Source organism: Oncorhynchus nerka, linkage group LG7 (genome assembly GCF_034236695.1).
Source record: "Oncorhynchus nerka isolate Pitt River linkage group LG7, Oner_Uvic_2.0, whole genome shotgun sequence".
Lineage (NCBI taxonomy): Eukaryota > Metazoa > Chordata > Actinopteri > Salmoniformes > Salmonidae > Oncorhynchus > Oncorhynchus nerka.
In genome coordinates, this window is record NC_088402.1 from 48,957,161 (window position 1) to 48,980,803 (window position 23,643).

Consider the following 23,643-nt stretch of genomic DNA (forward strand, 5'->3'; position numbering starts at 1 on the left):
CTTCAAGACTTCACCTCGAGCCCAAAAATGAAAACTTGAACTTTTCTTATTCTATTGTAGCAATCCTCACTGTATGAGCTACGTTACAATGCCCTCTTCTCTCTCTCTCGATTAAATTCAAGGGCTTTATTGCCACGGGAAACATATGTTAACATTGCCAAAGCAAGTGAGTAGATAATAAACAATACAAATTTGCAGTAAAATTACACTCACAGAAGTTCCAAAAGAAAAAAGACATTTCAAATGTCATATTTATGTATATGTACAGTGTTGTAATGATGTGCAAACAGTGAAAGTACAAAAGGGAAAATAAATAAACATATTTAGTATTTACAATGGTGTTTGTTCTTCACTGGTTTCCCTTTTCTTGTGGCAACAGGTCACAGTAGATATGGGAGTTTATCAAACTTGTTTTTTTTCTTTGTGGATCTGTGTAATCTGTGGGAAATATGTGTCTCTAATATTGTCATATATTTGGCAGGAGGTTAGGAAGTGCGGCTCAGTTTCCACCTCATTTTGTGGGCAGTGTGCACATAGCCTGTCTTTTCTTGAGAGCCAGGACTGCGTACGGTGGCTTTTCTCAATAGCAAGGCTATGCTCACTGAGTCTGTACATAGTCAAAGCTTTCCTTCAGTTTGGGTCAGTCACAGTGGTCAGGTATTCTGCCACTGTGTACTCTCTGTTTAGGGCCAAGTAGCATTCTAGTGTTGCTTTCCTGGGGCTCTGTGGACATCTGTTTGTATTTGTGAACAGAGCCCCAGGACCAGCTTGCTTAGGGGACTCTTCTCCAGGTTCATGTTTCTGTAGGTGATGGCTTTGTTATGAAAGGTTTGGGAATCGTTTCCTTTTAGGTGGTTGTAGAATTTAACCTCTCTTTTCTGGATTTTGATAATTAGCAGGTATCGGTCTAATTCTTCTCTGCATGCATTATTTGGTGTTTTACATTGTACACGGAGGATAGTTTTGCTTTGGGCTTGCTCGTCTGTGGGGTTGTTTAGTGAAGAGGTTCTGGTCTGACACACTCGGGGTGGGAGTATCTTTCTCAAGAGAGAGCTTATCGTACTGAGCTATATCTGTGATAATGTGAAAGTCCAGCTGAAACTGTTTGGGGTTTCCCTGTACCATTACTGTTCCAGATTTGTACACATTCACTGACTCCTCCTCATTGTCTAATTTCCTCTCTCTGCCCCCTCTCCCAGCTCCTACTGACACCTACCCATGAGCCCCACCCTCTCCATTTACTGTAATCAGCATCCTCACTCACTGAGCTCCTTTATTTTGGCCCAAACATAGACATCCATGATTGGTTCAGATTTGGTCTGGTCCGGACAGCACAGTTCACTACTGTACAGTAACGTAAATAATAGTACAGTATAGTTCAGTACAGACAGCACAGTTCACTACTGTACAGTAACGTAAAGTATAGTACAGTACACTAGAACACAGTTTACCCACATATTATTTTTACCACTACATCACTGCTTGGCGTACCTATTCAGGATACATTACCATGAAGAGAAAGACATTCACATCCCTAATGATGCATTTCTGTTTAATTCAGATCAGGGACCCATGATGTAAACCCATTACCATAATTATGTTACCAGGTGTAAATCCACTTCACTTACTGTAGTTGAATAACCAAGAGATTTTTTCAAACGCAAGGTGTCATGTCATAGCTGACACCTAGTCTTTCTGCAGATATATTTTAAACTAAATTCGGAGCCGAGATTTGTCACATAACAAATTGAGGGAGATTTTTCTGTAATTCTATGACCAAACTTTGCATCTGCACAGTTCTTCCAGTAAATGTGTTTTTGTTCAAATTTAATATTTTGAAATCAATACATTTTAAAGTGAGTCTCCGTGTAATTCCATTATTGTGGAATTGCCCTAATGCAAGTCAATAAAGTCCTTATCATCCACTTTGGTCAGCTAACACCCCAACGGAGACAGGTTTCCTGATTTAAATATCACAATACAATTCCCTAACCATGTCAAAGTTTTCCCTCAAACACACTTGGATACTTACGGTTGGTGCCAATTTTTATACAAGAGTGATATTGAGAGCTTCAAGTTCCTTGGTGTCCACATCACCAAACTACGGGCACTTTAAGCATACATACATATATGTGTATGCACACACACACACACACACACACACACACACACACACACACACACACACACACACACACACACACACACACACACACACACACACTTAGGTTGGAGACATTAAAACTAATTTATCAACCACTCCACAAGTATCTTGTTAACAAACTATAGTTTTGGCAAGTCGGTGAGGACATCTACTTTGTGCATGACACAAGTAATTTTTCCAACAATTGTTTACAGACAGAATATTTCACTGTATCACAATTCCAGTGCGTCAGAAGATTACATACACTATGTTGACTGTGCCTTTAAACAGCTTTGAAAATTCCAGAAAATTATGTAATTGTTACGCACGCCTCTGTGAAGAGGGAACGCAACACCCTGCTACAACTCAACTCCCCATGAAGTGAAAGAGGTATGGGGCTGTAGGTATGAGTAAGGATGACAAAGGCAGAGAGAGTGGTACATGGAATTTATTCCGTCACACGGTAATATGGGGAAAAGGGGCTGGACGGAACCAAAGCAAAGAAAGTAAATCTCAAAGCCCCCTCTCCTACCTTACCTGCCTACCAACTACTTACCTAATTTAGCACCACCTGGTGCCCTAACCAAAATACAGAGGGTGGTCCGCCCAGGTCTTACCTAGTGTGCCTAGACAGTGAATATACTACGGGTATATGTATGCCCGTGGGCCTCTTGCCTAAGCACTCCCTAGGTGCCTTCCCTTTCCCCCCTGGGAACAAATGAAACACAATAATAAACTTCACAACAAAACCTGAGACAAATCTAACTCAGGACATTAAAGAAGCTCTGACAAAGCAACAAACACAGAACATACCAAAGCTGCTCCCAACAACAACTAACATAGTACATACTAACTCTGTTAGCAACAACCAACATGATATAACCCTCAGCCATCAACCTCCTCTCTCAGCAATCATCTTTCAGCAATCATCTTTCAGCAATGACCTCCCAGCAATGACGTCCCACTGAGAATAACCAACACAGTATATAACCCATAGCCATCAGCCTCCTCTCTCAGCAATGAGCTTTCTCTCAGCAATGAGCTTTCTCTCAGCAATGACCTCCCAGCAATGACCTCCCAGCAATGACCTCCCAGCAATGACTTCCCAGCAATGATCTCTCTTCTGAACGGAACACACATACAGCTGTACATGCAAATACACAAACCACAACACAGAAACTAGGGAACGTAACGGTCATGGCTTTAGAAGCTTCTGATAGGCTAAACAATAATACGCAAGTATAAACACCATGGGACCACGCAGCCATCATACCGCTCAGAAAGGAGACATGTTCTATCTCCTAGAGATGAACGTACTTTGGTGCGAAAAGTGCAAATCAATCCCAGAACAACAGCAAAGGACCTTGTGAAGACGCTGGAGGAAACAGGTAAAAAAGTATCTATATCCACAGCAAAACGAGTCCTATATTGAAATAACCTGAAAGGCCGCTCAGGAAGGAAGAAGCCACTGCTCCTAAATCACCATAAAAAAATCAGACAATGGTGCACATGGGGACAAAGATCGTACTTTTTGGAGAAATGTCCTCTGGTCTGATGAAACAAAACAGAACTGTTTGACCATAATGACCATTGTTATATTTGGAGGAAAAAGGAGGAGACTTGCAAGCCGAAGAACACCATCCCAACTATGAAGCACGGGGGTGGCAGCATCATGGGGGTGCTTTGCTGCAGGAGGGACAGGTGCACTTCACAACATAGATGGCATCATGTGGGAGGAAAATTATGTGGATATATTGACGCAAAATCTCAAGACATCAGTCAGGAAGTTAAAGCTTGGTCACAAATGGGTCAACAATTTAAAGGCAATGCTACCAAATACTAATTGCGTGTATGTAAACTTCTGACCCACTGGGAATGTGATGAAAGAATCATTCTCTCTACTATTATTCTGACATTTTATATTCTTAAAAAAAGGTGGTGATCCTAACTGACCTAAAACAGGGAAATGTTTCCTAGGATTAAATGTCAGGAATTGTGAATATAATATATAATTTTCTTAGTTTTAATCAACATAAATACTTTTCTCATTTTGTCAGGAACCATAAACTGTAATTGGTTGTGACCAATTTCAATCGACAATACAGGGATTTTACTCTGTTTGCCCAGAACACCTTCTACAGATGTATTTACGTAAAACATTTACTTTTAGTTTAAAACTATATGAGAAACACAAAGGGTTTTTTGATTATTTGATTCATCTATCACATTAAGAAAATTATTTTAATTCCTTAATCCATAAATATGGGCCTGTGCTGGCTGTGCTTGTATTCCTGCACAGAGGCTACCATCAAGATTTTTATTTTATTTTTATATACAGTGCATTCGGAAAGTATTCAGACCCCTTCCCTTCAACCACATTTTGTTACGTTACAGCCTTATTCTAAAATTGGTTAATTTAAATGATTTCCTCATCAATCTACACACAATACCCCACAATGACAAAGCGAAAACAGGTTTCTAATTACTTTAGCAAATTTATAAAAAATCAAAAACAAACACCTTATTTACATAATTATTCAGACTCTTTGCCATGAGACTCGAAATAGAGCTCAGGTGCATCCTGTTTCCATTCATCATTCTTGAGATGTTTCTACAACTTGATTGGAGTCCACCTGTGGTAAATTCAATAGATTGGATATGATTTGAAAAGGCACACACCTGTCTATATAAGGTTCTACAGTTGACAGTGCATGTCAGAGCAAAAACCAAGCCATAAGGTCGAAGGATTTGTCCATAGAGCTCCGAGACAGGATTGTGCCGAGGCACAGATCTGGGAAGGGTACCGACAAATTTCACAGCCGAGGCTGTGCAAGAAATCCTGTCGGTGGATGTTACCCCTTCACAGGACCCTGAGGCTGTGTAGGGATTTATTTTGGATAATTAACTGGGTGGTTCAAGCCCTGGATGCTGATTGGCTGACAGCCGTATACCATGGGTATGATAAAGCATGTATGTGGTATATGGCCAATGCTTGTATCCAGGCACTCTGCGTTGCGTCGTACAAAAGAAAAAACGTTAACCGTTGTATATTGGCCATATACCACCACCCCACCCCCCCCCGTGACTTATTTGTTAAGTGGACTGATTGAAGTGGAATGGGTTTTGTTAATTTTAGTGTTAATTTTGTATGATGCCGTTTTTTAAGTTTCTTATTAAAAACTCCGTCCAGCTGGTGGCGGTAATGCATTGGATGCCAACCGCCGATAAACCCCATCGAAGAAGGTAGTGATTTTAGGATATATCCTAGGAACAAACTAGCAGCAATGGCAGAGTCTTGTCGGACGTATTTTATGATGCACCAAAATGGACACGCTGCTTTCCATTTCTAGTACTGTATTTTTTTTAACGAATGAGCTTGCGAAATGCGGATTTAAACTGAGTAAATATTTTAACACATCTCAGGAGTAAGAGCTTGAATTAACGACGGTACCATTTACGATGTTTTCGAAATCGTTCCGTGTCAAGTCCAACACAGTGATCAAAGGATCCGACAGGTGAGGAGAGTCCCTTGTTCCATTTGCCAGTTATAGGCTGGCAGGGCAAACCCGTTTTAGGTTTATTTCTGTATATCACAGCAGGTTTTTGGACTCGGTCGGCGGTTTCTACCTGATTAAGTACAATACCATTGGAAATTCATGTTGACAGATTCCTAAAACTGAAGTTAAATGGTTTTGCTGCTTCCAGTTGAGACAACATTTAGATAAATGGCACAGTTACGTGTCCAAATCAGTAGCCAATATGCAGAAACAGTTCGTGATATTGAAGACTTACAATGTACCATCTACACATACATGGGGATAAATAGTAACCGTATTACTTGTATTTATTAACTGCACACGCACCAAAACTGTACGGGGTTTGGTTTTAATACGTTCCAGTTGTTAATTGGAACAACATCCTCTATTCACTTCCCGATGAACCCAGTCACCCATTCAGTGTATACGTCAATACCATTCTCAGAGGCGAGAATTCACTGGTATTTACAGTGCATTCAGAGATGATTCAGACCCCTTGACTTTTTCCACATTTTGTTACATTACAGCCTTATTTCAAAATGGATTAAATTACATATTTTCTTCAATCTATACACAATACCCCCAGAATGACAGTGAAAACCAGTTTAGACAGTTCAGCAAATGTATTAAAAATAAACATACCTTATTTACATAAGTATTAAGACCCTTTGTGATGAGACTTGAAATTGAGCTCAGGTGCATCCTGTTAACATTGATAATTCTTGAGATGTTTCTACAACTTGATTGGAGTCCACCTGTGGCAAATACCATTGATTAGCCATGACTTGGAAAGGCACACCTGTCTATATAAGGTCCCACAGTTGACAGTGCATGTCAGAGCAAAAACCAAGCCATTATTAGGTCGAAGGAATTGTCCTTAGAGCTCTGAGACAGGGTTGTGTTGAGGCACAGCTCTGAGAAATGGTACCAAAACAATTCTGCAGCATTGAAGGTCCACAAGAACACAGTGGCCTCCATTTTTAAATGGAAGAAATGTGGAACCATTTAGACCAGGGGTTGTTAAACTTTTTCAGCCTGGGACCCAAATGAGAAATATTGTGTTTTCCTGTGACCGAAGCTTGCAACCTGCAACTACCTATGTAAACATCAGTACTTTTCATTGCTGTCATGCCTAAAACAAATGCAATATAGACAAATAACAATGAAATATAAATAGCTATTCATGTTTACCCCCACCCCCATTAAAATCACTCTTAAAGTGCATTCTATCGTTTTCCGACCCCTTGACTTTTTCCACATTTATGTTACAGCCTTATTCTAAAATGGATTAAATTGCATTTTTTTCCCTCATCAATCTACACACAATACCCCATAATGACAAAGCACTAATACATTTTTAGAAATGTTTACAAATGTCAAAAATGAAATATCACATTTACATAAGCATTCAGACCCTTTACTCAGTACTTTGTTGAAGAACCTTTGGCAGTGATTACAGCCTTTACTCTTCTTGGCTATGATGCTACAAGCTTGGCACACCTGTATTTGGAGAGTTTCTCACATTCTCTGCAGATCCTCTCAAGCTCTGTCAGGTTGGAGGGGGAAGAGAGAGGGGTGGTGTCGCTGCACAGCTATTTTTAGGTCTCTCCAGAGATGTTGGATCGGGTTCAAGTCAGTACTCTGGCGGGGCCACGTAAGGACATTGACTTGTCCAGAAGCCACTCCTGCGTTGTTTTAGCTGTGTGCTTAGTGTTGTTGTCTTGTTGGAAGGTGAACCTTCGCCCCAGTCTAAGGTCCTGACCACTCTGAAATAGGTTTTCATCAAGGATCTCTCTCTACTTTGCTCTGTTCATCTTTACCTCGATCCTGACTAGTCTCCCAGTCCCTTCCGCTGAAAAACATCCCTACAGCATGATGCTGCCACCACCATGTTTTAACTGTAGGGATGGTGCCAGGTTTCCTCCAGATGTGATGCTTGGGATTCAGGCCAAAGAGTTCATTCTTGGTTTCATCAGACCAGAGAATCTTGTTTCTTATGGTCTGACAATCCTTTAGATGCCTTTTGGTAAACCTCAAATGGACTGTCATGTGCCTTTTACTGAGGAGTGGCTTCCGTCTGGCCACTCTACCATAAAGGCCTGATTGGTGGAGTGCTGCAGAAAGGGTTCTTCCATCTCCACAGAGAAACTCTGAAGCTCTGTCAGAGTGATCATCAGGTTCTTGGTCACCTCTCTGACCAAAGCCCTTCTCCCCCGATTGGTTGGTCGTTCCACATTTCTTCCATTTAAGAATGATGGAGGCCAATGTGTTCTTGGGGACCTTCAATGCTACAGAATTTTTTTCCGGTACCCTTCCCCAGATCTGTGGTGCGACACAATCCTGTCTCGGAGCCCTACAGACAATTCCTTTGAACCTCAGGGCTTGGTTTTTGCTCTGACATACACTTGTTGGCTTGTCTGTGCTGTTGAAACTACCACAACTCAAAAACCACATTGGGTCCTCCCGGGTGACGCAGTGGTCTAGGGCACTACATTGCAGTGTTAGCTGTGCCACCAGAGACTCTGGGTTCGCGCCCAGGCTATGTCGCAGCCGGCCGCAACCGGGAGGTCCATGGGGTGACGCCGTCCGGGTTAACACATTGCGACCCATTTCTGCAGGGAGGGTTTGGCCGGTAGGGATATCCTTGTCTCATCGCGCACTAGCGACTCCTGTGGCGGGCTGGGCGCAGTGCACGCTAACCATGTCGCCAGGTGCACTGTGTTTCCTCTGACACATTGGTGCGGCTGGCTGGATGCGCGCTGTGTTAAGAAGCAGTGCGGCTTGGTTGGGTTGTGTTTCGGAGGACGCACACCACACATAATATGTACATCACCAGTTAGAGGACAACTTGTAGAAGACGCACCTTTGCCTTCGATTCACAGGTGTCTTCTTGGGTAAGTCTAAGAGCTTTGCACACCTAGGTTGTATGATATTTGCCCATCTTTATTATTTTCAAAATTCTTCAAGCTCTCAAGATTTTGGGGATCATGGCTAGACTGCAATTTTCATGTCTTGCCATAGATTTTCAAGCAGATTTAAGTAAAAACTATAACTTGGCCACTCAGGTACATTCACTGTCTTCTTGGTAAGCAACTCCAGTGTAGATTTGGCCTTGTGTTGAAGGTTTTTGTCCTGCTGAAAGGTGAATTCCTCTCCTAGTCTCTGGTGTAAAGCAGACTGAAGCAGGTTTTCCTCCAGGATTTTGCCTGTGCTTAGCCCATAACATGATGCAGCCACCATCACTGAGGAACTGCCTCATTTCCATGATTTGTTGTTGGGTTTGCCCCAAACATAAGGCTTTGTGTTGAGGCCCAAAGTTTAATTTTTTTTATTTAAATTGCAGTATTATTTTAGTGCGTAGAACAGAATGCTCCAGCCAGAGCACGCTAACCTGGATCTCTGCAACCTGAATGACACATCTTCAAGCGTTTGCGTTCATAACCAGGGAGCTAGGCAGACTGCTGTCCACCCTTGTTGTGACTCGTCGCCAGGTCGGTCTTGTCCGATGACTCCAAACGGATGCTGAGAAAGCTCCCAGTGGTCCCCGAACTGCTCTTCGGCCCTGCGGCTGAATGGGCCAATCGAACATAGAAACCAGCTAAGTCAGGCTACACCACTGTGGAACTCACAGCCCAGAAACCAGGTGTCAGAGTCGTGGCAGAGGGATGCATGAACCTCGCCGCTCTCACTCGACCCAGCCATACACACACCCTTGGTCCTACCACCAGCCTAACACAGGTTTTTGCCAGCCCCAGACAGTGATGCAGCCACCCTTATTGGCATGGCTCTGAACTCCTGCACTACGAGGGCATGTATAAGACCTCAGCGCGTGGACAGCATTCTTCTTTTCTGCAACAAGTTGAATGTATTTGTGAAGGTATGAACAGTCCAACAACTGATGGGCATGCTCTCTGCGGTGACACCGTTAGGCCTGCTTTCTTTTAAGGCCACGACAAGTGTGGTACGACCTCCGCTTGGACCCCAAGTGGGACGGAAACTCAAATACAGGTGACAAGGGTGTGCTACTCTTCTCTACGGTTGTGGGTGAAAAGAGTCTACCTGACTACAGGTGTCCCCCTCGGATCAATTCCAGCAAGGCGGGAAGTAGTGACAACCGATGCTTCACTAACAGGCTGGGGAGCAGTGTGGAAACACGGGCCTGTACGGGGAGAGGTGCTCTTTCCTCCAGCAGGGGGAGCCAATCACTGTGCTAGAACTTCATACAGGTTACCAAGCCCTGAATCACTTTCTGCTGTTTCACAAACATATCCTGATACGATCAGACAATATATTGAGTGTTCCACATCAACCATCAAGGGGGAACGAGGTCTGTATGGTCCATACAGGTGGCCCAACAACTCTTGATTTGGGCCCTACCCCATCTGGCCTTACGAGCCATTCATCTCCCAGGCAAGGTGAACGAGGTGGATGATAATTTAATCAAAGCCTACTGGATGATAACTTGTTTATAACTAGGACAGAATCATTTATAATTGACTTTTTCCGACATAACATAGGTACAGCAGATCCCCTTATTGTATGGGACACTTAAATGTGCCTTTGGAGGCCATGCAATTCAGTACTCAACGATAAAACGAAGATCAAGAGTCCATATTAACAAAGGGAATTGAAGGACTAACAGTAGTTATATAGCAATAAAAACTGTACAATAGAGCCCCAAAATAAGTTACAGGAAAAACAAAGAATTAGAGGAACTTATTCAATAAAGATCCAGTGTAATATATTATAAAAAATAAAGCGAACTGGATGGAATATGTGGAAAAATTATAAAGAACTGTGCAATCCTCAACATAGAAATGCTACAAAAAAAATGTATTGAAACTTGTTACAAATGGAGTCACATGATTCACCGAACAATATTTTGAAAGGGGAAGTAAAGTACTTCAATGTTTTTGTTTCAGTCTCCATCTCCACCAACCGACGCTAATTGTATGGATTTTTTTCCCTCTATTAATAATGTAAAATTAACATCTGTACAGAAAGACTCATGTGAAGGCCAAATTACAGAGGAGGAACTTCTTGATGCAATTAACTCCAGGGCTGGAATGCATACCAGTGGAAGTATACCAAACTTTTTTGATATACTCAGAGGACCGTTATTAGCATGTTTCAACCACTCGTATATAAACGGTAGATTATCAGACACTCAAGGTCTGATATCATTATTACTGAAACAGGATCCAAGTTGTGTGTGTGATATATACTGCTCAAAAAAATAAAGGGAACACTTAAACAACACAATGTAACTCCAAGGCAATCACACTTCTGTGAAATCAAATTGTCCACTTAGGAAGCAACACTGATTGACAATAAATTTCACATGCTGTTGTGCAAATGGAATAGACAACAGGTGGAAATGATAGGCAATTAGCAAGACACCCCCAATAAAGGAGTGGTTCTGCAGGTGATAACCACAGACCACTTCTCAGTTCCTATGCTTCCTGGCTGATGTTTTGGTCACTTTTGAATGCTGGCGGTGCTTTCACTCTAGTGGTAGCATGAGACAGAGTCTACAACCCACACAAGTGGCTCCGGTAGTGCAGCTCATCCAGGATGGCACATCAATGCAAGCTGTGGCAAGAAGCTTTGCTGTGTCTGTCAGCGTAGTGTCCAGAGCATGGAGGCGCTACCAGGAGACAGGCCAGTACATCCGGAGACGTGGAGGAGGCCGTAGGAGGAAATAACTCAGCAGCAGGACCGCTACATCCGCCTTTGTGCAAGGAGGAGCAGGAGGAGCACTGCCAAAGCCCTGCAAAATTACCTCCAGCAGGCCACAAATGTGCATGTGTCTGTTCAAACGGTCAGAAACAGACTCCATGAGGGTGGTATGAGGGCCCGACGTCCACAGGTGGGGGTTGTGCTTACAGCCCAACACCGTGCAGGACGTTTGACATTTGCCAGAGAACACCAAGATTGGCAAATTCGCCACTGGCGCCCTGTGATCTTCACAGATGAAAGCAGGTTCACACTGAGCACATGTGACAGACGTGACAGTCTGGAGATGCCGTGGAGAACGTTCTGCTGCCTGCAACATCCTCCAGCATGACCGATTTGGCAGTGGGTCAGTCATGGTGTGGGGTGGCATTTCTTTGGGGGGGCCGCACAACCCTCTATGTGCTCGCCAGAGGTAGCCTGACTGCCATTAGGTACGGAGATGAGATCCTCAGACCCCTTGTGAGACCATATGCTGGTGCGGTTGGCCCTGGGTTCCTCTTAATGCAAGACAATGCTAGACCTCATGTCGCTGGAGTGTGTCAGCAGTTCCTGCAAGAGGAAGACATTGATGCTATGGACTGGCCCGCCCGTTCCCCAGACCTGAATCCAATTGAGCACATCTGGGACATCATGTCTCGCTCCATCCACCAACGCCACGTTACACCACAGACTGTCCAGGAGTTGGCAGATGCTTTAGTCCAGGTCTGGGAGGAGATCACTCAGGAGACCATCCGCCACCTCATCAGGAGCATGCCCAGGCGTTGTAGGGAGGTCATACAGGCACGTGGAGGCCACACACACTACTGAGCCCCATTTTTGACTTGTTTTAAGGACATTACATCAAAGTTGGATCAGCCTGTAGTCTGGTTTTCCACTCCAAATCCAGACCTCCATGGGTTGATAAATTTGATTTCCATTGATAATTTTTGTGATTTTGTTGTCAGGACATTCAACTATGTAAAGAAAAAAGAATTTAATAAGAATATTTCATTCATTCAGATCTAGGATGTGTTATTTTAGTGTTCCCTTTATTTTTTTGAGCTATATATATATATATATATAATATGATCCAGTCCATTTTTAAAATTGGAGGCCTCTTCAGTGTTGTGATGCAAAAAGTAAATGCTTGGAGCCCTGAATTAAAAAGGTATTGTCAGATATTATTCATCCTAATCAGACAGGTTTTTTACATGGACGATACATTGGAGAGCAGATAAGACAAGTACTGGAAACAATGGAATACTATGACATTGGAAACCAGGCCTGGTTTTCATAGCTGACTTTGAAAAGGCTTTTGATAAAGTATGACTGGAGTTTATATATACATGCCTGGAATATTTCAATTTTGGAGAATCTCTTATAAAATGGGTTGAAGTTATGTATAGTAACCCTAGGTGTGAAATAGAAAATAATGGCTACATATCAGAAAATCTTTTAAACTGTCAAAAGGAGGAAAACAAGGTTGTCCACTTCCGGCGTATCTATTTATTATTGCCATCAATGTTAGAAGTTAAAATTAGATCCAACAATAATATTAAGGGTTTAGATATCCGTAGCGTAAAAACAAAGGTGTCATTGTATGCTGATGAATCATGTTTTCTTTATAAACCACAATTACAATCCCTCCACAGCCTCATAGAGGGTCTAGATACTTTTGCTAACCTTTATGGATTAAGTGTATTATTATGTATTGGGTCACTAAAAAATGCTACATTTTCATTACCGTGTAGTTTACCAATAAAATAGTCTGACGGGGATGTGGACATACTCGGTATACATATCCCGAAAGAAAGAAATGATCTCACTCCAATACATTTTTATAGAAAGATTAAAAAAATAGATAAGATCTAAGAATTTGTGGAAATTCACCCTGATTTAACTATTTGCTTATGGTTGACCTGCCTTTTTAAATAGTATGAATAAAAATATAAACATTTATTTGGAATGTAAAGCCAGACAATTAAAAGGGCATATTTTATATAACGAATATGAATTCGGGGGACAGTGAAATAATCTGTCTGTAGACAATTTTTGGAAAACTTGCTTGTCAGGCTCAAAGTAAATGTCCTAACCGACTTGACAAAACTATAGTTTGTTAACAAGAAATTTGTGGAGTGTTTGAAAAACAAGTTTTATTGACTCCAATCTGTATGTAAACTTCCGACTTCAACTGTATTTGGGATTGGAAAGGATGCAGACAATTACATTGTTGCGTCCATCAATCTGTCTGCAATATTAAAGCTGATCCACCTCCTAAAAAGAAAAAGATGAGCAGGGTGGCAGATTTCTTGTCGCCACAGAAACCATCCCCTGGGAGAATGGGACTTCGCCCACAAGTAGTGAAGATGATTTGGCAGTGGTTCAGAACAGCACATGTGGACCTGTTCGCCTCAGAGCAAACATCCCACTGTTCCCTCTGGTAAAGTCCAGGAGCCCCCTTGGCCAGAGGGCCTACTGTATGTTTTCCCTCCGACCTCCCCAAGTCTTCTGGAGGGAGAGCCATTGCAGCTCCCTCAGACAGGACCTGCTCACACAGTTGGACAACATAATATGGCATCCCAGACCAACTACAGCTATGGGTGTGGCCTCTAAAGTACCCAACCCTCTACTGATCTGTTGCGATCCTGCTATTATCGAGACGTTACAGAGCGCCAGAGCTCCATGGAAGGGGTTTACCGAATGGTGCTCTACCAGGGCGGAGGACCCAGTGTCCTGCTGTGTGTACCTGTTTTACTGAGATTCCTTCAAAAACTATTGGACTCTGGTTGCTCTGCCTCTACCTTAAGAGGCATACCTTTTTATTGTATGCCTCTGCCATATCAGTTAACCATTTACGCATCAATGGAAAATCGTCAGGGGCCCACAACCTAATCTGCTAATTCTTACAAGGTGTCCACCGGCTGCATCCCCAAGACCATATGTGCGGCATCCTGGGACACGACACTAGTATTGGAGGCTTTGACGAAACCTCCTTTCGAGCATTCGGAGAAGCCGTCTGAAAACTGCTTTCCTCTTAGCTTTTTCATCAGCAAAACGTGAGTGAGCTCCACTCGCTTTATATGAGCCCAGTCTGCCTACAATTGAAGGCAAAGATCTAGGCGTGACCTCAGGCAAAAAGGCTTGATTGGGCCATAAGGTTTTATCACCTCTTCATATCAATCAAGTCATCAAGCTGGTGACTTACTGCCCCCCTCCTTCCAGATTGCGGAGGAGGAGCGAGCAAATCTCCTGTGTCCAATAAGTTTCTACAAACGCTATTTTGAAACGTCGTAGCACTACAGGAAGTCAGACCGGCTATTTCTGTGCTTCGGTGGGAAGTCAAAAGGCCTTGCGTTGTCCAAGCAGAGGATTTCACACTGGCTTGTGGATGTCATATATGGTCCTACAGTTGACTGTGCATGTCAGAGCAAAAACCACGACATGAGGTCAAAGGAATTGCCTGTAGAGCTCCGAGACAGGATTGTGTCGAGGCACAGATCTGGGGAGGGTACCAAAACATTTCTGCTTCATTGAAGTTCCCCAAGAACACAATGACCTCCATTCTTAAATGGAAGATGTTTGGAACCACCAAGACTCTTCCTAGAGCTGGCTGCCGAGCTAAACTGAACAATCGGGGGAGAAGTGTCTTGGGTCAGGGAGGTGACCAAGAACCTGATGGTGACTGACAGAGCTCCAGAGTTCCTCTGTGGAGATGGTTGTCCTTCGTGAAAGTTCTCCCATCTCTGCAGCACTCCACCAATCAGGCCTTTTATGGTAGAGTGGCCAGATGGAAGCCACTCTTCAGTAAAAGGCACATGACATCCCACTTGGAGTTTACCAAAAGGTACCCAAAGGACTCTGACCATAAGAAACAAGGTTCTCTGGTCCGACAACTATGATTGAACTCTTTGGCCTCAATGCCTAACTTCACGTCTGGAGGAAACCTGGCACCATCCCTACAGTGAAGCATGGTGGTGGCAGCATCATGCAGTGGGCATGTTTTTCAGGGGCAGGGACTGGGAGACTATTCAGGGTCAAGGGAAAATAAATGGAGTAAAGTACAGAGATCCTTGATGAGAACTTAATCCAGAGTGCTCGGAACCTCAGACTGGGGCGAATGCAGGAGTGGCTTCGGACAAGTCTCGGACTATCCCTGAGTGGCCCAGCCAGAGCCTGGACTTGAACCCGCTCGAATATCTCTGGAGAGACCTGAAAATAGCTGTGCATCAATGCTCACCATCCAACTTGACAGATCTGCAGAGAAGTATGAGCGAGACTCCCCAAATACAGGTATGCCAAGCTGGTAGCGTCATACCCAAGAAGACTTGTGGCTGTAATCACTGCCAAAGGTGCTTCAACAAAGTACTTTGTAAAAGGTCTGAATACTTATTTAAATGTAATATTTTCAGTTTATTTTTAATACATTTGCAGAAATGTTTAATGGCATTATGGGGTATTGTGTGTAGATTGAGGACACTTGTTTCATCCATTTTAGAATAAGGCTGTAATTTAATTAAATGTGGAAAAAGTCAAGGGGTCTGGATACTTCATGGATGCACTGTATAGTCAAAGGACCTTAAATGTTCTGTTTAGAGGTGAATTGGCTCTGGAAGCCAAAACGGACGAATACTGTCTTAATGGGAATCAAATTGCTTCTCAATTGCGGTACGTACGGTTCTTGAAACCTAAAGACCTCTACTTTCATATAATATCAAAATATACACTTACTGGACACTTTTTAACTGGTTTTAACACAATTGCAGCCAACAGTATTTTTCAGTGACCACACGTTTGTGTCGTCAGTCTTCCGTTTACACACAGGTGTTTGGAGATGCAGAAATCTAATTAGCGCTGGTATGCCTGTCTTCCATCTCTTTTCCGTGAACAAGTGCTATAACATGGAATATGGCCGTGTGGTAACCCTATGAAGGTGTGTAGTAATTAAACATTTTGGTTTTTGAAAATGATTTCTCACTGATATTAAAGATAGTGTTCCTTATGTTTCCAAAACAATACTGGAAGGGATGCCTGTTCACATTTTAGAGAACGCCTCGGGGCTCTTAACAAAAGTCTCCCATGAAATGCGTATTGAGCCCCCTTCATCAATAGACGCTAAAGATAGTTAGCGTCTATGATTAGTGTAGATGGGTAGCTATCTGCTATTATTAGCAACGCTGGCATATTTACACTGCAGCGGTTGCTCGCTCTTGTATTGGGTTGCACAAAAACTGTCGGTGGGAAACCAGAAGTCAAATCAAATTACGACTTACTGTGCCGGCAGATGGCGATGAGGCGACTAAATATGGCCATCTGCCGGCCTTTGGACTACTGGAGATTAGATAAATCTAGGTTTTGGATATCTGACCTGTTCCATTTCCTACTCACACAACTAAGATGCAGATGGTGGTTGTGATTCAGTTATTATAGGCGTGTGGAAATGAAAGCATAACATTTCCTGAAAATAATTTCAGATAACATTTCATATCACCTCTCTACCCACCTTAGGAGGAAGCTGAAAGCGGACATATCCACAGCCTTTCCCTCTCTGTCTGTGGAGGACCTGTCCGAGTTGGTCCCAAACAAGGAGGAGCTGAATGTTGTGAAGATTTATGCCCACAAGGGAGATGCAGTGACCCTCTACGTGCTTCATAAGAACCCAGTGTTGTTTGAGCTGGATAAATGTCTCTATCCCACAGGTAGGGTTACAGTCAAGTGGCAGATGCACTGACCATATAATTCAGGGAAAAAAAGTGAAATCTTGACGGTACAGTATGTCTTGTTGTTTTTCAGTGTATACGCTTTGGCGTTATCCCCATGTCTTGCCAACATTCACAACATGGCCTCCAGTGCTACAGAAGCTGGCTGGAGGGGCAGGTACGGTTATTTGTCTTATGTAAAACCTGGACTAATATTAATCAATGTATCAGTCATTAACATGTATTGTGAAACTCTATCCTCCCTGCTCCTCCACAGATCTCATGCTGCCTGGAGTGGTGGTGCCTCTAAGTGGGATCCCAGAGGTGAAGAAGGGGGACTGCTGTGCTGTTAAAGTTGTTAGCAACAGGTAGGGCTAAGCCATACATCAGAAGGAGGTTGATCGACTGAAGCCGTTTGTGGCTGTTACCGCTGTCTATAATGAACACATAGAATATGAAGCCTGTCATTGTCATTCTCACAATGTCCTGGTTGTTTCCAGGGCTCCCATGGCAGTGGGCACTGCCACCATGTCCAGTGCTGAGATGAGGAGCTTGGGCATGAAGGGCAGAGGGGTGTCAGTCCTCCACACCTACATGGACAGCCTGTGGTGAGTGCCTGGTCAACCTCAACACACACACTGAGGCATGGTCAGACTGTCAATTACTATAACCCTGACACATTCGTTTGTCAATAGCTAGTTTTTCACCCAGTTTGGGACAGTCTGACTCTTAAAGGGAGTGCTCCTAATCTCAGTTGTTTACCTGTATAAAAGACACCTGTCCACAGAAGCAATCAATCAATCAGATTCCAAACTCTCCACCATGGCCAAGACCAAAGAGCTCTCCAAGGATGTCAGGGACAAGATTGTAGACCTACACAAGGCTGGAATGGGCTACAAGACCATCGCGAAGCAGCTTGGCGAGAAGGTGACTCCTCGGCCTGGGGCTCCATGCAAGATCTCACCTCGTGGGGTTGCAGTGATCATGAGAACGGTGAGGAATCAGCCCAGAACTACACAGGAGGATCTTGTCAATGATCTCAAGGCAGCTGGGACCATAGTCACCAAGAAAACAATTGGTAACACACTACGCCATGAAGGACTGAAATCCTGCAGCTCCCGCAAGGTCCCCCTGCTCAAGAAAGCACATATACATGCCCATCTGAAGTTTGCCAATGAACATCTGAATGATTCAGAGGACAACTGGGGGAAAGTGTTGTGGTCAGATGAGACCAAAATGGAGCTCTTTGGCATCAACTCAACTCGCCATGTTTGGAGGAGGAGGAGGAATGCTGCCTATGACCCAAAGGACACCATCCCCACCGTCAAACATGGAGGTGGAAACATTATGCTTTGGGGGTGTTTTTCTGCTAAAGGGACAGGACAACTTCACCGCATCAAAGGGACGATGGACGGGGCCATGTACTGTCAAATCTTGGGTGAGAACCTCCACCCCTCAGCCAGGGCATTGAAAATGGGTCGTGGATGGGTATTCCAGCATGACAATGACCCAAAACACACGGCCAAGGCAACAAAGGAGTGGCTCAAGCAGAAGCACATTAAGGTTCTGGAGTGGCCTAGCCAGTCTCCAGACCTTAATCCCATAGAAAATCTGTGGAGGGAGCTGAAGGTTCGAGTTGCCAAACGTCAGCCTCGAAGCCTTAATGACTTGGAGAAGATCTTCAAAGAGGAGTGCGACAAAATCCCTCCTGAGATGTGTGCAAACTACAAGAAACGTCTGACCTCTGATTGTCAACAAGGGTTTTGCCACCAAGTACTAAGTCATGTTTTGCAGAGGGGTCAAATACTTATTTCCCACATTAAAATGCAAATCAATTTATAACACTTTTGTTAGATTTTTTTTGTTCTTCTGTCTCTCACTGTTCAAATAAACCTACCATTTGAAATTCTAGACTGATCATTTCTTTGTCAGTGGGCAAACGTACAAAATCAGCAGGGGATCAAACTTTTTTCCCTCACTGTATATCAATATTTGTGCATAAAGTTATTTCCACCACCATTTATTGCATAATTAATTTTACAGACACAAAAAGATCCCACCATGTCGAACGAACAGACTATCTGTCGACATTTATAAAATTGTAACGCAACTTCCTGTTTCCTTCAGTTGTCGTGATTTTTATACGGTATGACTTACACTTTGTATTTTTTATTTTTAGGGCATTTGGAGACAAGTCTGGTCCTCCCTCCATTCCTGATGTGGACACTGAGGGTGTCGAGGCAACCTATGAAGAAGAAGAAGAGGAGGAGGATGATGATGAGGCAACAGGGGGGGGTGAAGAGGAACCCTGTCCCAACCGTGTCCCAGATGCCCCCTGCTCTGGTATCCAGGAGCTCAGCCTGGCTGACAGGGAGGAAGGAGAAGACCCAGAGGACCTGAGAAGCCCACAAGGTAGCTATTACTGTTCAACTGGAGATCCAGGGAAAGGAGAGTTAGGCAGTTTATTATATGTGTCCATGTGTTTGGGTCTAGGGGAATTGAGAAGAGTTCTGTCAATATGTAATTCTAACCTAATTACGTTGTCCTTAATAAATCAAAATCCTTAAAACAAAGAGATTGATGGCAAACATATTTGATATTAAGTGTCTTTCATTGAAAGCAGGCATCTTATTGCATATGAGTCATGAATTGACAAACCAAAAAAAGAGACAGTTCCAGGATATCTCACAAACATAGTCCTGTCCTTACAGAGCAGATGGATGCCCTGCTGCTGCAGTGTTTCCTCCAGGCGCTCAAGAGCAAAGTGAAGAAGTCAGAGCTCCCCCTGCTGACCAGTAGCTTCCTGCGCATCCACATGTTCTCCTGCTGGTAAACACGACTCGGGACATTGAGTTTCCCACTGACATCCATGCATAAATACAAAAGAGTTCTGTGCATCTGGCCTGTCAAGTTAGGATTCTGCTTAAAAGAAGTAGCTTTGAATTGAACACTCATATGAATTGTTGTTTTATACAGTCCAAGTGGAAAGCAACTTGACATCAAGAAATCAAGCTATAAAAAGGTAACCTCCGTCTTAGAATAAGTGGTCCTCGACATTTCATAATGCTATGATGTTTCTAATAAACTTGAATTTTGGAGAACGGATGGCAAAACCCAGACATTTAATCAATGATCACTGAATTATCCTTTTAAATCCTAAATCTAATGTTTTGTCCCCAGTTATCCAAGTTCCTTCAGTGCATGCAGCAGCAGCACAGCCTGGTGAGGGTGAAGGAGCTGAGTAAAGGGGTGGAGAGCATTGTAGAGGTTGACTGGAAGAACCCAGAGTGAGTATAGCCTCTTCCACCTACGACATTTATGAAGGGACTTGAGATTAGCAATAGTGAAGTGTTTTACTACTGTCTTTTCTGCTGCATCTAGACTGCGCTCCTTCCGCACCCCAAAGGATCCTGGGATAGAGGAGGCCTCAGTGGAGGTGGGAAGAGCAGAGGGGGAGAAGCCCTACCATCCCCCTGAGATCACTACCCTCTACAGTGTGTCCTCTCGTCTGGAGCCTCTGTTTCAAGATGCCAAGAAGAGGTGAGTCTGGGTACATGCTTACAAGCGTTTGTGTGTTTGTGGTCTTTTTTTTCTGTTTTAATTTTGTGTTATACTGACGTGTGTGTGCTCTCTCTCAAAGGAAAGGAACAGTACTCCAACCAGCGGAAGTGAGAGCAATCATCACAGATTATGTGAAGAGGAACGAGCTGGTGGATGAGAATAATAAAAAGTGAGATGATTGCGTGGTTTCAAAGCTCACACTTTCATTATTTGAGACATGATTTTATGATTTAAGACGTTCAATATCCAGGTGTTTGGGAGATGCACTGCCAGCGTAAATGTGCCCGAGAGAGTATCTGTTCAAGGTGGTAGCTTTCAACAATCCTATATTAACAGTCTGTGTGAACTCTCCACCAGTTATGTCATCATTAACCCGATCCTATGTGACTGCCTACTGGAGAAGTCAGAGTACCAGGAGGTGGAGGCACTCAAGTGGGATGACCTCTTCAGCAGGTAAACAGCTATGAGTAGTGAAACATTGGCCTGAAGTCATGCTGCATCACTGACCTTGGATTATGACTTAACACCACCATCTTGTGTCCACAGGACGCTATACAAAATGCAGCACTGCCACCAGCTGGTGTTCCCTGGCCAGCCACCCATAGTAAAGAAGGGCCACATTGAGCCCATAGACATCTCTGTGGCCTCCAGGGGCTCCAACAAGAAGGTACACCCATGACGGCATGTTTACGAAACGCATGTTTTAAAGCAACACTCCTCAATCTTTGTCATTTTTTATAAAATATCCTTCCGTCCCTCCCTTTCTCCCTTCTCTTTAGGTGACAATGATAAAGAACCTGGAGGTGTATGGTCTGGACCCCATGGCTGTGTCAGTCGCCCTGCAGCACAGAGTCCAGGCCAGCTCAGCCCTGAACCCGGTTCCCGGCTCCAAGGACCGAGTCCTAGTCCAAATACAGGGAAACCAGGTCCAACAAGTCTGCAAACTGCTGCTAGGTTGGCAAATATGGAAACCTCCGTCTTGTAATGTCTTGATTCCGGCTCTTGATTTAACAGGTGTTTATGTGCATAATTTCTAAGGCTTTTTTACACTTTATTTTGCAGATAAGTATCAAATTCCCTGCAAGTACATCCAGGGACTAGACAACAAAGTTCAGAAGCCTGGGAGGAAGAAATAGTACATCTTCAATCTTTCATCAACGAGTATGTATAGATGTGCAAAAAGCCCAACAACAAAATGTTTATCATTCATGAAATAAAGTCTACTCCAGGATTTGGCTAAATTGGTGTTATTCATGTTACATGATGCCTGTTCAGTAAGAATACACTACACAGTTAGAATATAAAAATAAAAAAAATATTTCACCTTTATTTTACCAGGTAGGCAAGTTGAGAACAAGTTCTCATTTACAATTGCGACCTGGCCAAGATAAAGCAAAGCAGTTCGACACATACAACGACACAGAGTTACACATGGAGTAAAACAAACATACAGTCAATAATACAGTATAAACAAGTCTATATACGATGTGAGCAAATGAGGTGAGATTAAGGGAGGTAAAGGCAAAAAAAGGCCATGGTGGCAAAGTAAATACAATATAGCAAGTAAAACACTGGAATGGTAGATTTGCAATGGAAGAATGTGCAAAGTAGAAATAAAAATAATGGGGTGCAAATATGACCTGGCCAAGCATCATCCTCTGGGTCTGTGGGTGGGGTTAACAATACCTGACATTGGGCCTTCTGTGACCATGGTTGCTTATGACAAAATGACCAAGTCATTAAAATATGACCGTAGAAACAGCCCTCATTAACAATACAATGCCCAGAATTTCTTTGACAGAATTACCAGGCTGAGAAAGTGAAGCAAGTTTCTGACTTGCATCCAGGCTAACATTGTGCTCTCTGTAGCCTTAAAATGAGGACACCTGTTTCAATGAATAGGTCTTATTATTGTACATATAACAAATTGGTAAGGAATGGGTTGATATTATTTTAGGATCTTTATTAATTAAAAAAACAAAATTATGCTGATATGAAGTGGAGATTTTGCCCTACATGTGTATATGTCGTCTGCTTTGACTACATGTTCTACTGAATGACTCCGTGTGGGATGCTACGTGTAAGTGTCCACACACACAATTCCATAGTGACAGACCGAATGCAATAACCTCTCTGACAAAGTGTAGGTTGTTAGAAGTACTGGGTACTGGGTTTACACTGCAAAATCAGTAGCTAAGCAGTAAACATGTCATTTATACTTTTGGAAGATTTGAATCATGGAAAAATACTGTGGTCAAGAGATGGAGCGTTGCACCGAAACCTACCATCCCATAGTTCTGTAATTGAGTCACTGGTGAACTTCCATCAAAGGCTTTACAGAGGTGAAAAGTTATCAGGTTAAATAGATGTCCTATACCTTCAGATTAAATAGCTTTGATTTCCTTTAAAAAAAAAAAACATTTGTCATTAATGTATTGGTAATGTCCTTCCAAATGTGGTAGTTTAAAGCAAAACAATTATAGCCCATTTGAGAAAAATATATATTGAAGAATTGCATTAAACTTTGAGTCACAATATAAGCACATTTAATACAATAGTAACTAACATGTTTTAAATGCGTTTTGCCCAATTCTATACAGTATATTTCATATTTACAGTGCGTAGTGACGGTCTACACACCCATTGCACAGTTCACATTTTGCGGCCTTAAAATTAAATCTAAAAAGGATATTTTATATTTTTCTTACCGTTCTACGTTACATTCTCAAAGTGAAGGAAAATGTTCCCAAAAAATATTTAAATGGAACAGCTGTGAATCGTTTTGAATAAGATTCCACAAACCTTGCTCAACTCTTAGGGCAACATACAGGTAATTGACAAAATAAAGAAAATAACAACATAAATTATGTTAGTAGAGTGTTGGGCCACCATGAACTTCCAGAACAGCTTCAATGCACCTCTGGAACTCTTGTTGGGATGCAACGCCATACTTCCACAAAATGCTTTCTCAGGCCCTAAGCATGATGAGATT

At 42.9% G+C, this 23,643-nt stretch overlaps 1 protein-coding gene across 1 annotated transcript; it reads left to right on the plus strand.

Moving 5' to 3' along the window:
• The first annotated feature begins 5,412 nt into the window (after positions 1–5,412).
• On the plus strand, positions 5,413–21,882 carry LOC115131841 (eukaryotic translation initiation factor 2D). The gene is made up of 15 exons (XM_029663868.2): positions 5,413–5,658; positions 16,900–17,090; positions 17,185–17,268; positions 17,368–17,458; positions 17,591–17,698; positions 19,270–19,502; positions 19,802–19,919; positions 20,067–20,112; positions 20,271–20,377; positions 20,472–20,630; positions 20,731–20,820; positions 21,009–21,104; positions 21,198–21,318; positions 21,431–21,605; positions 21,714–21,882. Exons 1-15 carry the CDS (start codon positions 5,603–5,605, stop codon positions 21,785–21,787), a joined length of 1,749 nt encoding a protein of 582 aa, XP_029519728.1. The 5' UTR covers positions 5,413–5,602; the 3' UTR covers positions 21,788–21,882.
• The last annotated feature ends 1,761 nt before the right edge of the window (positions 21,883–23,643 follow it).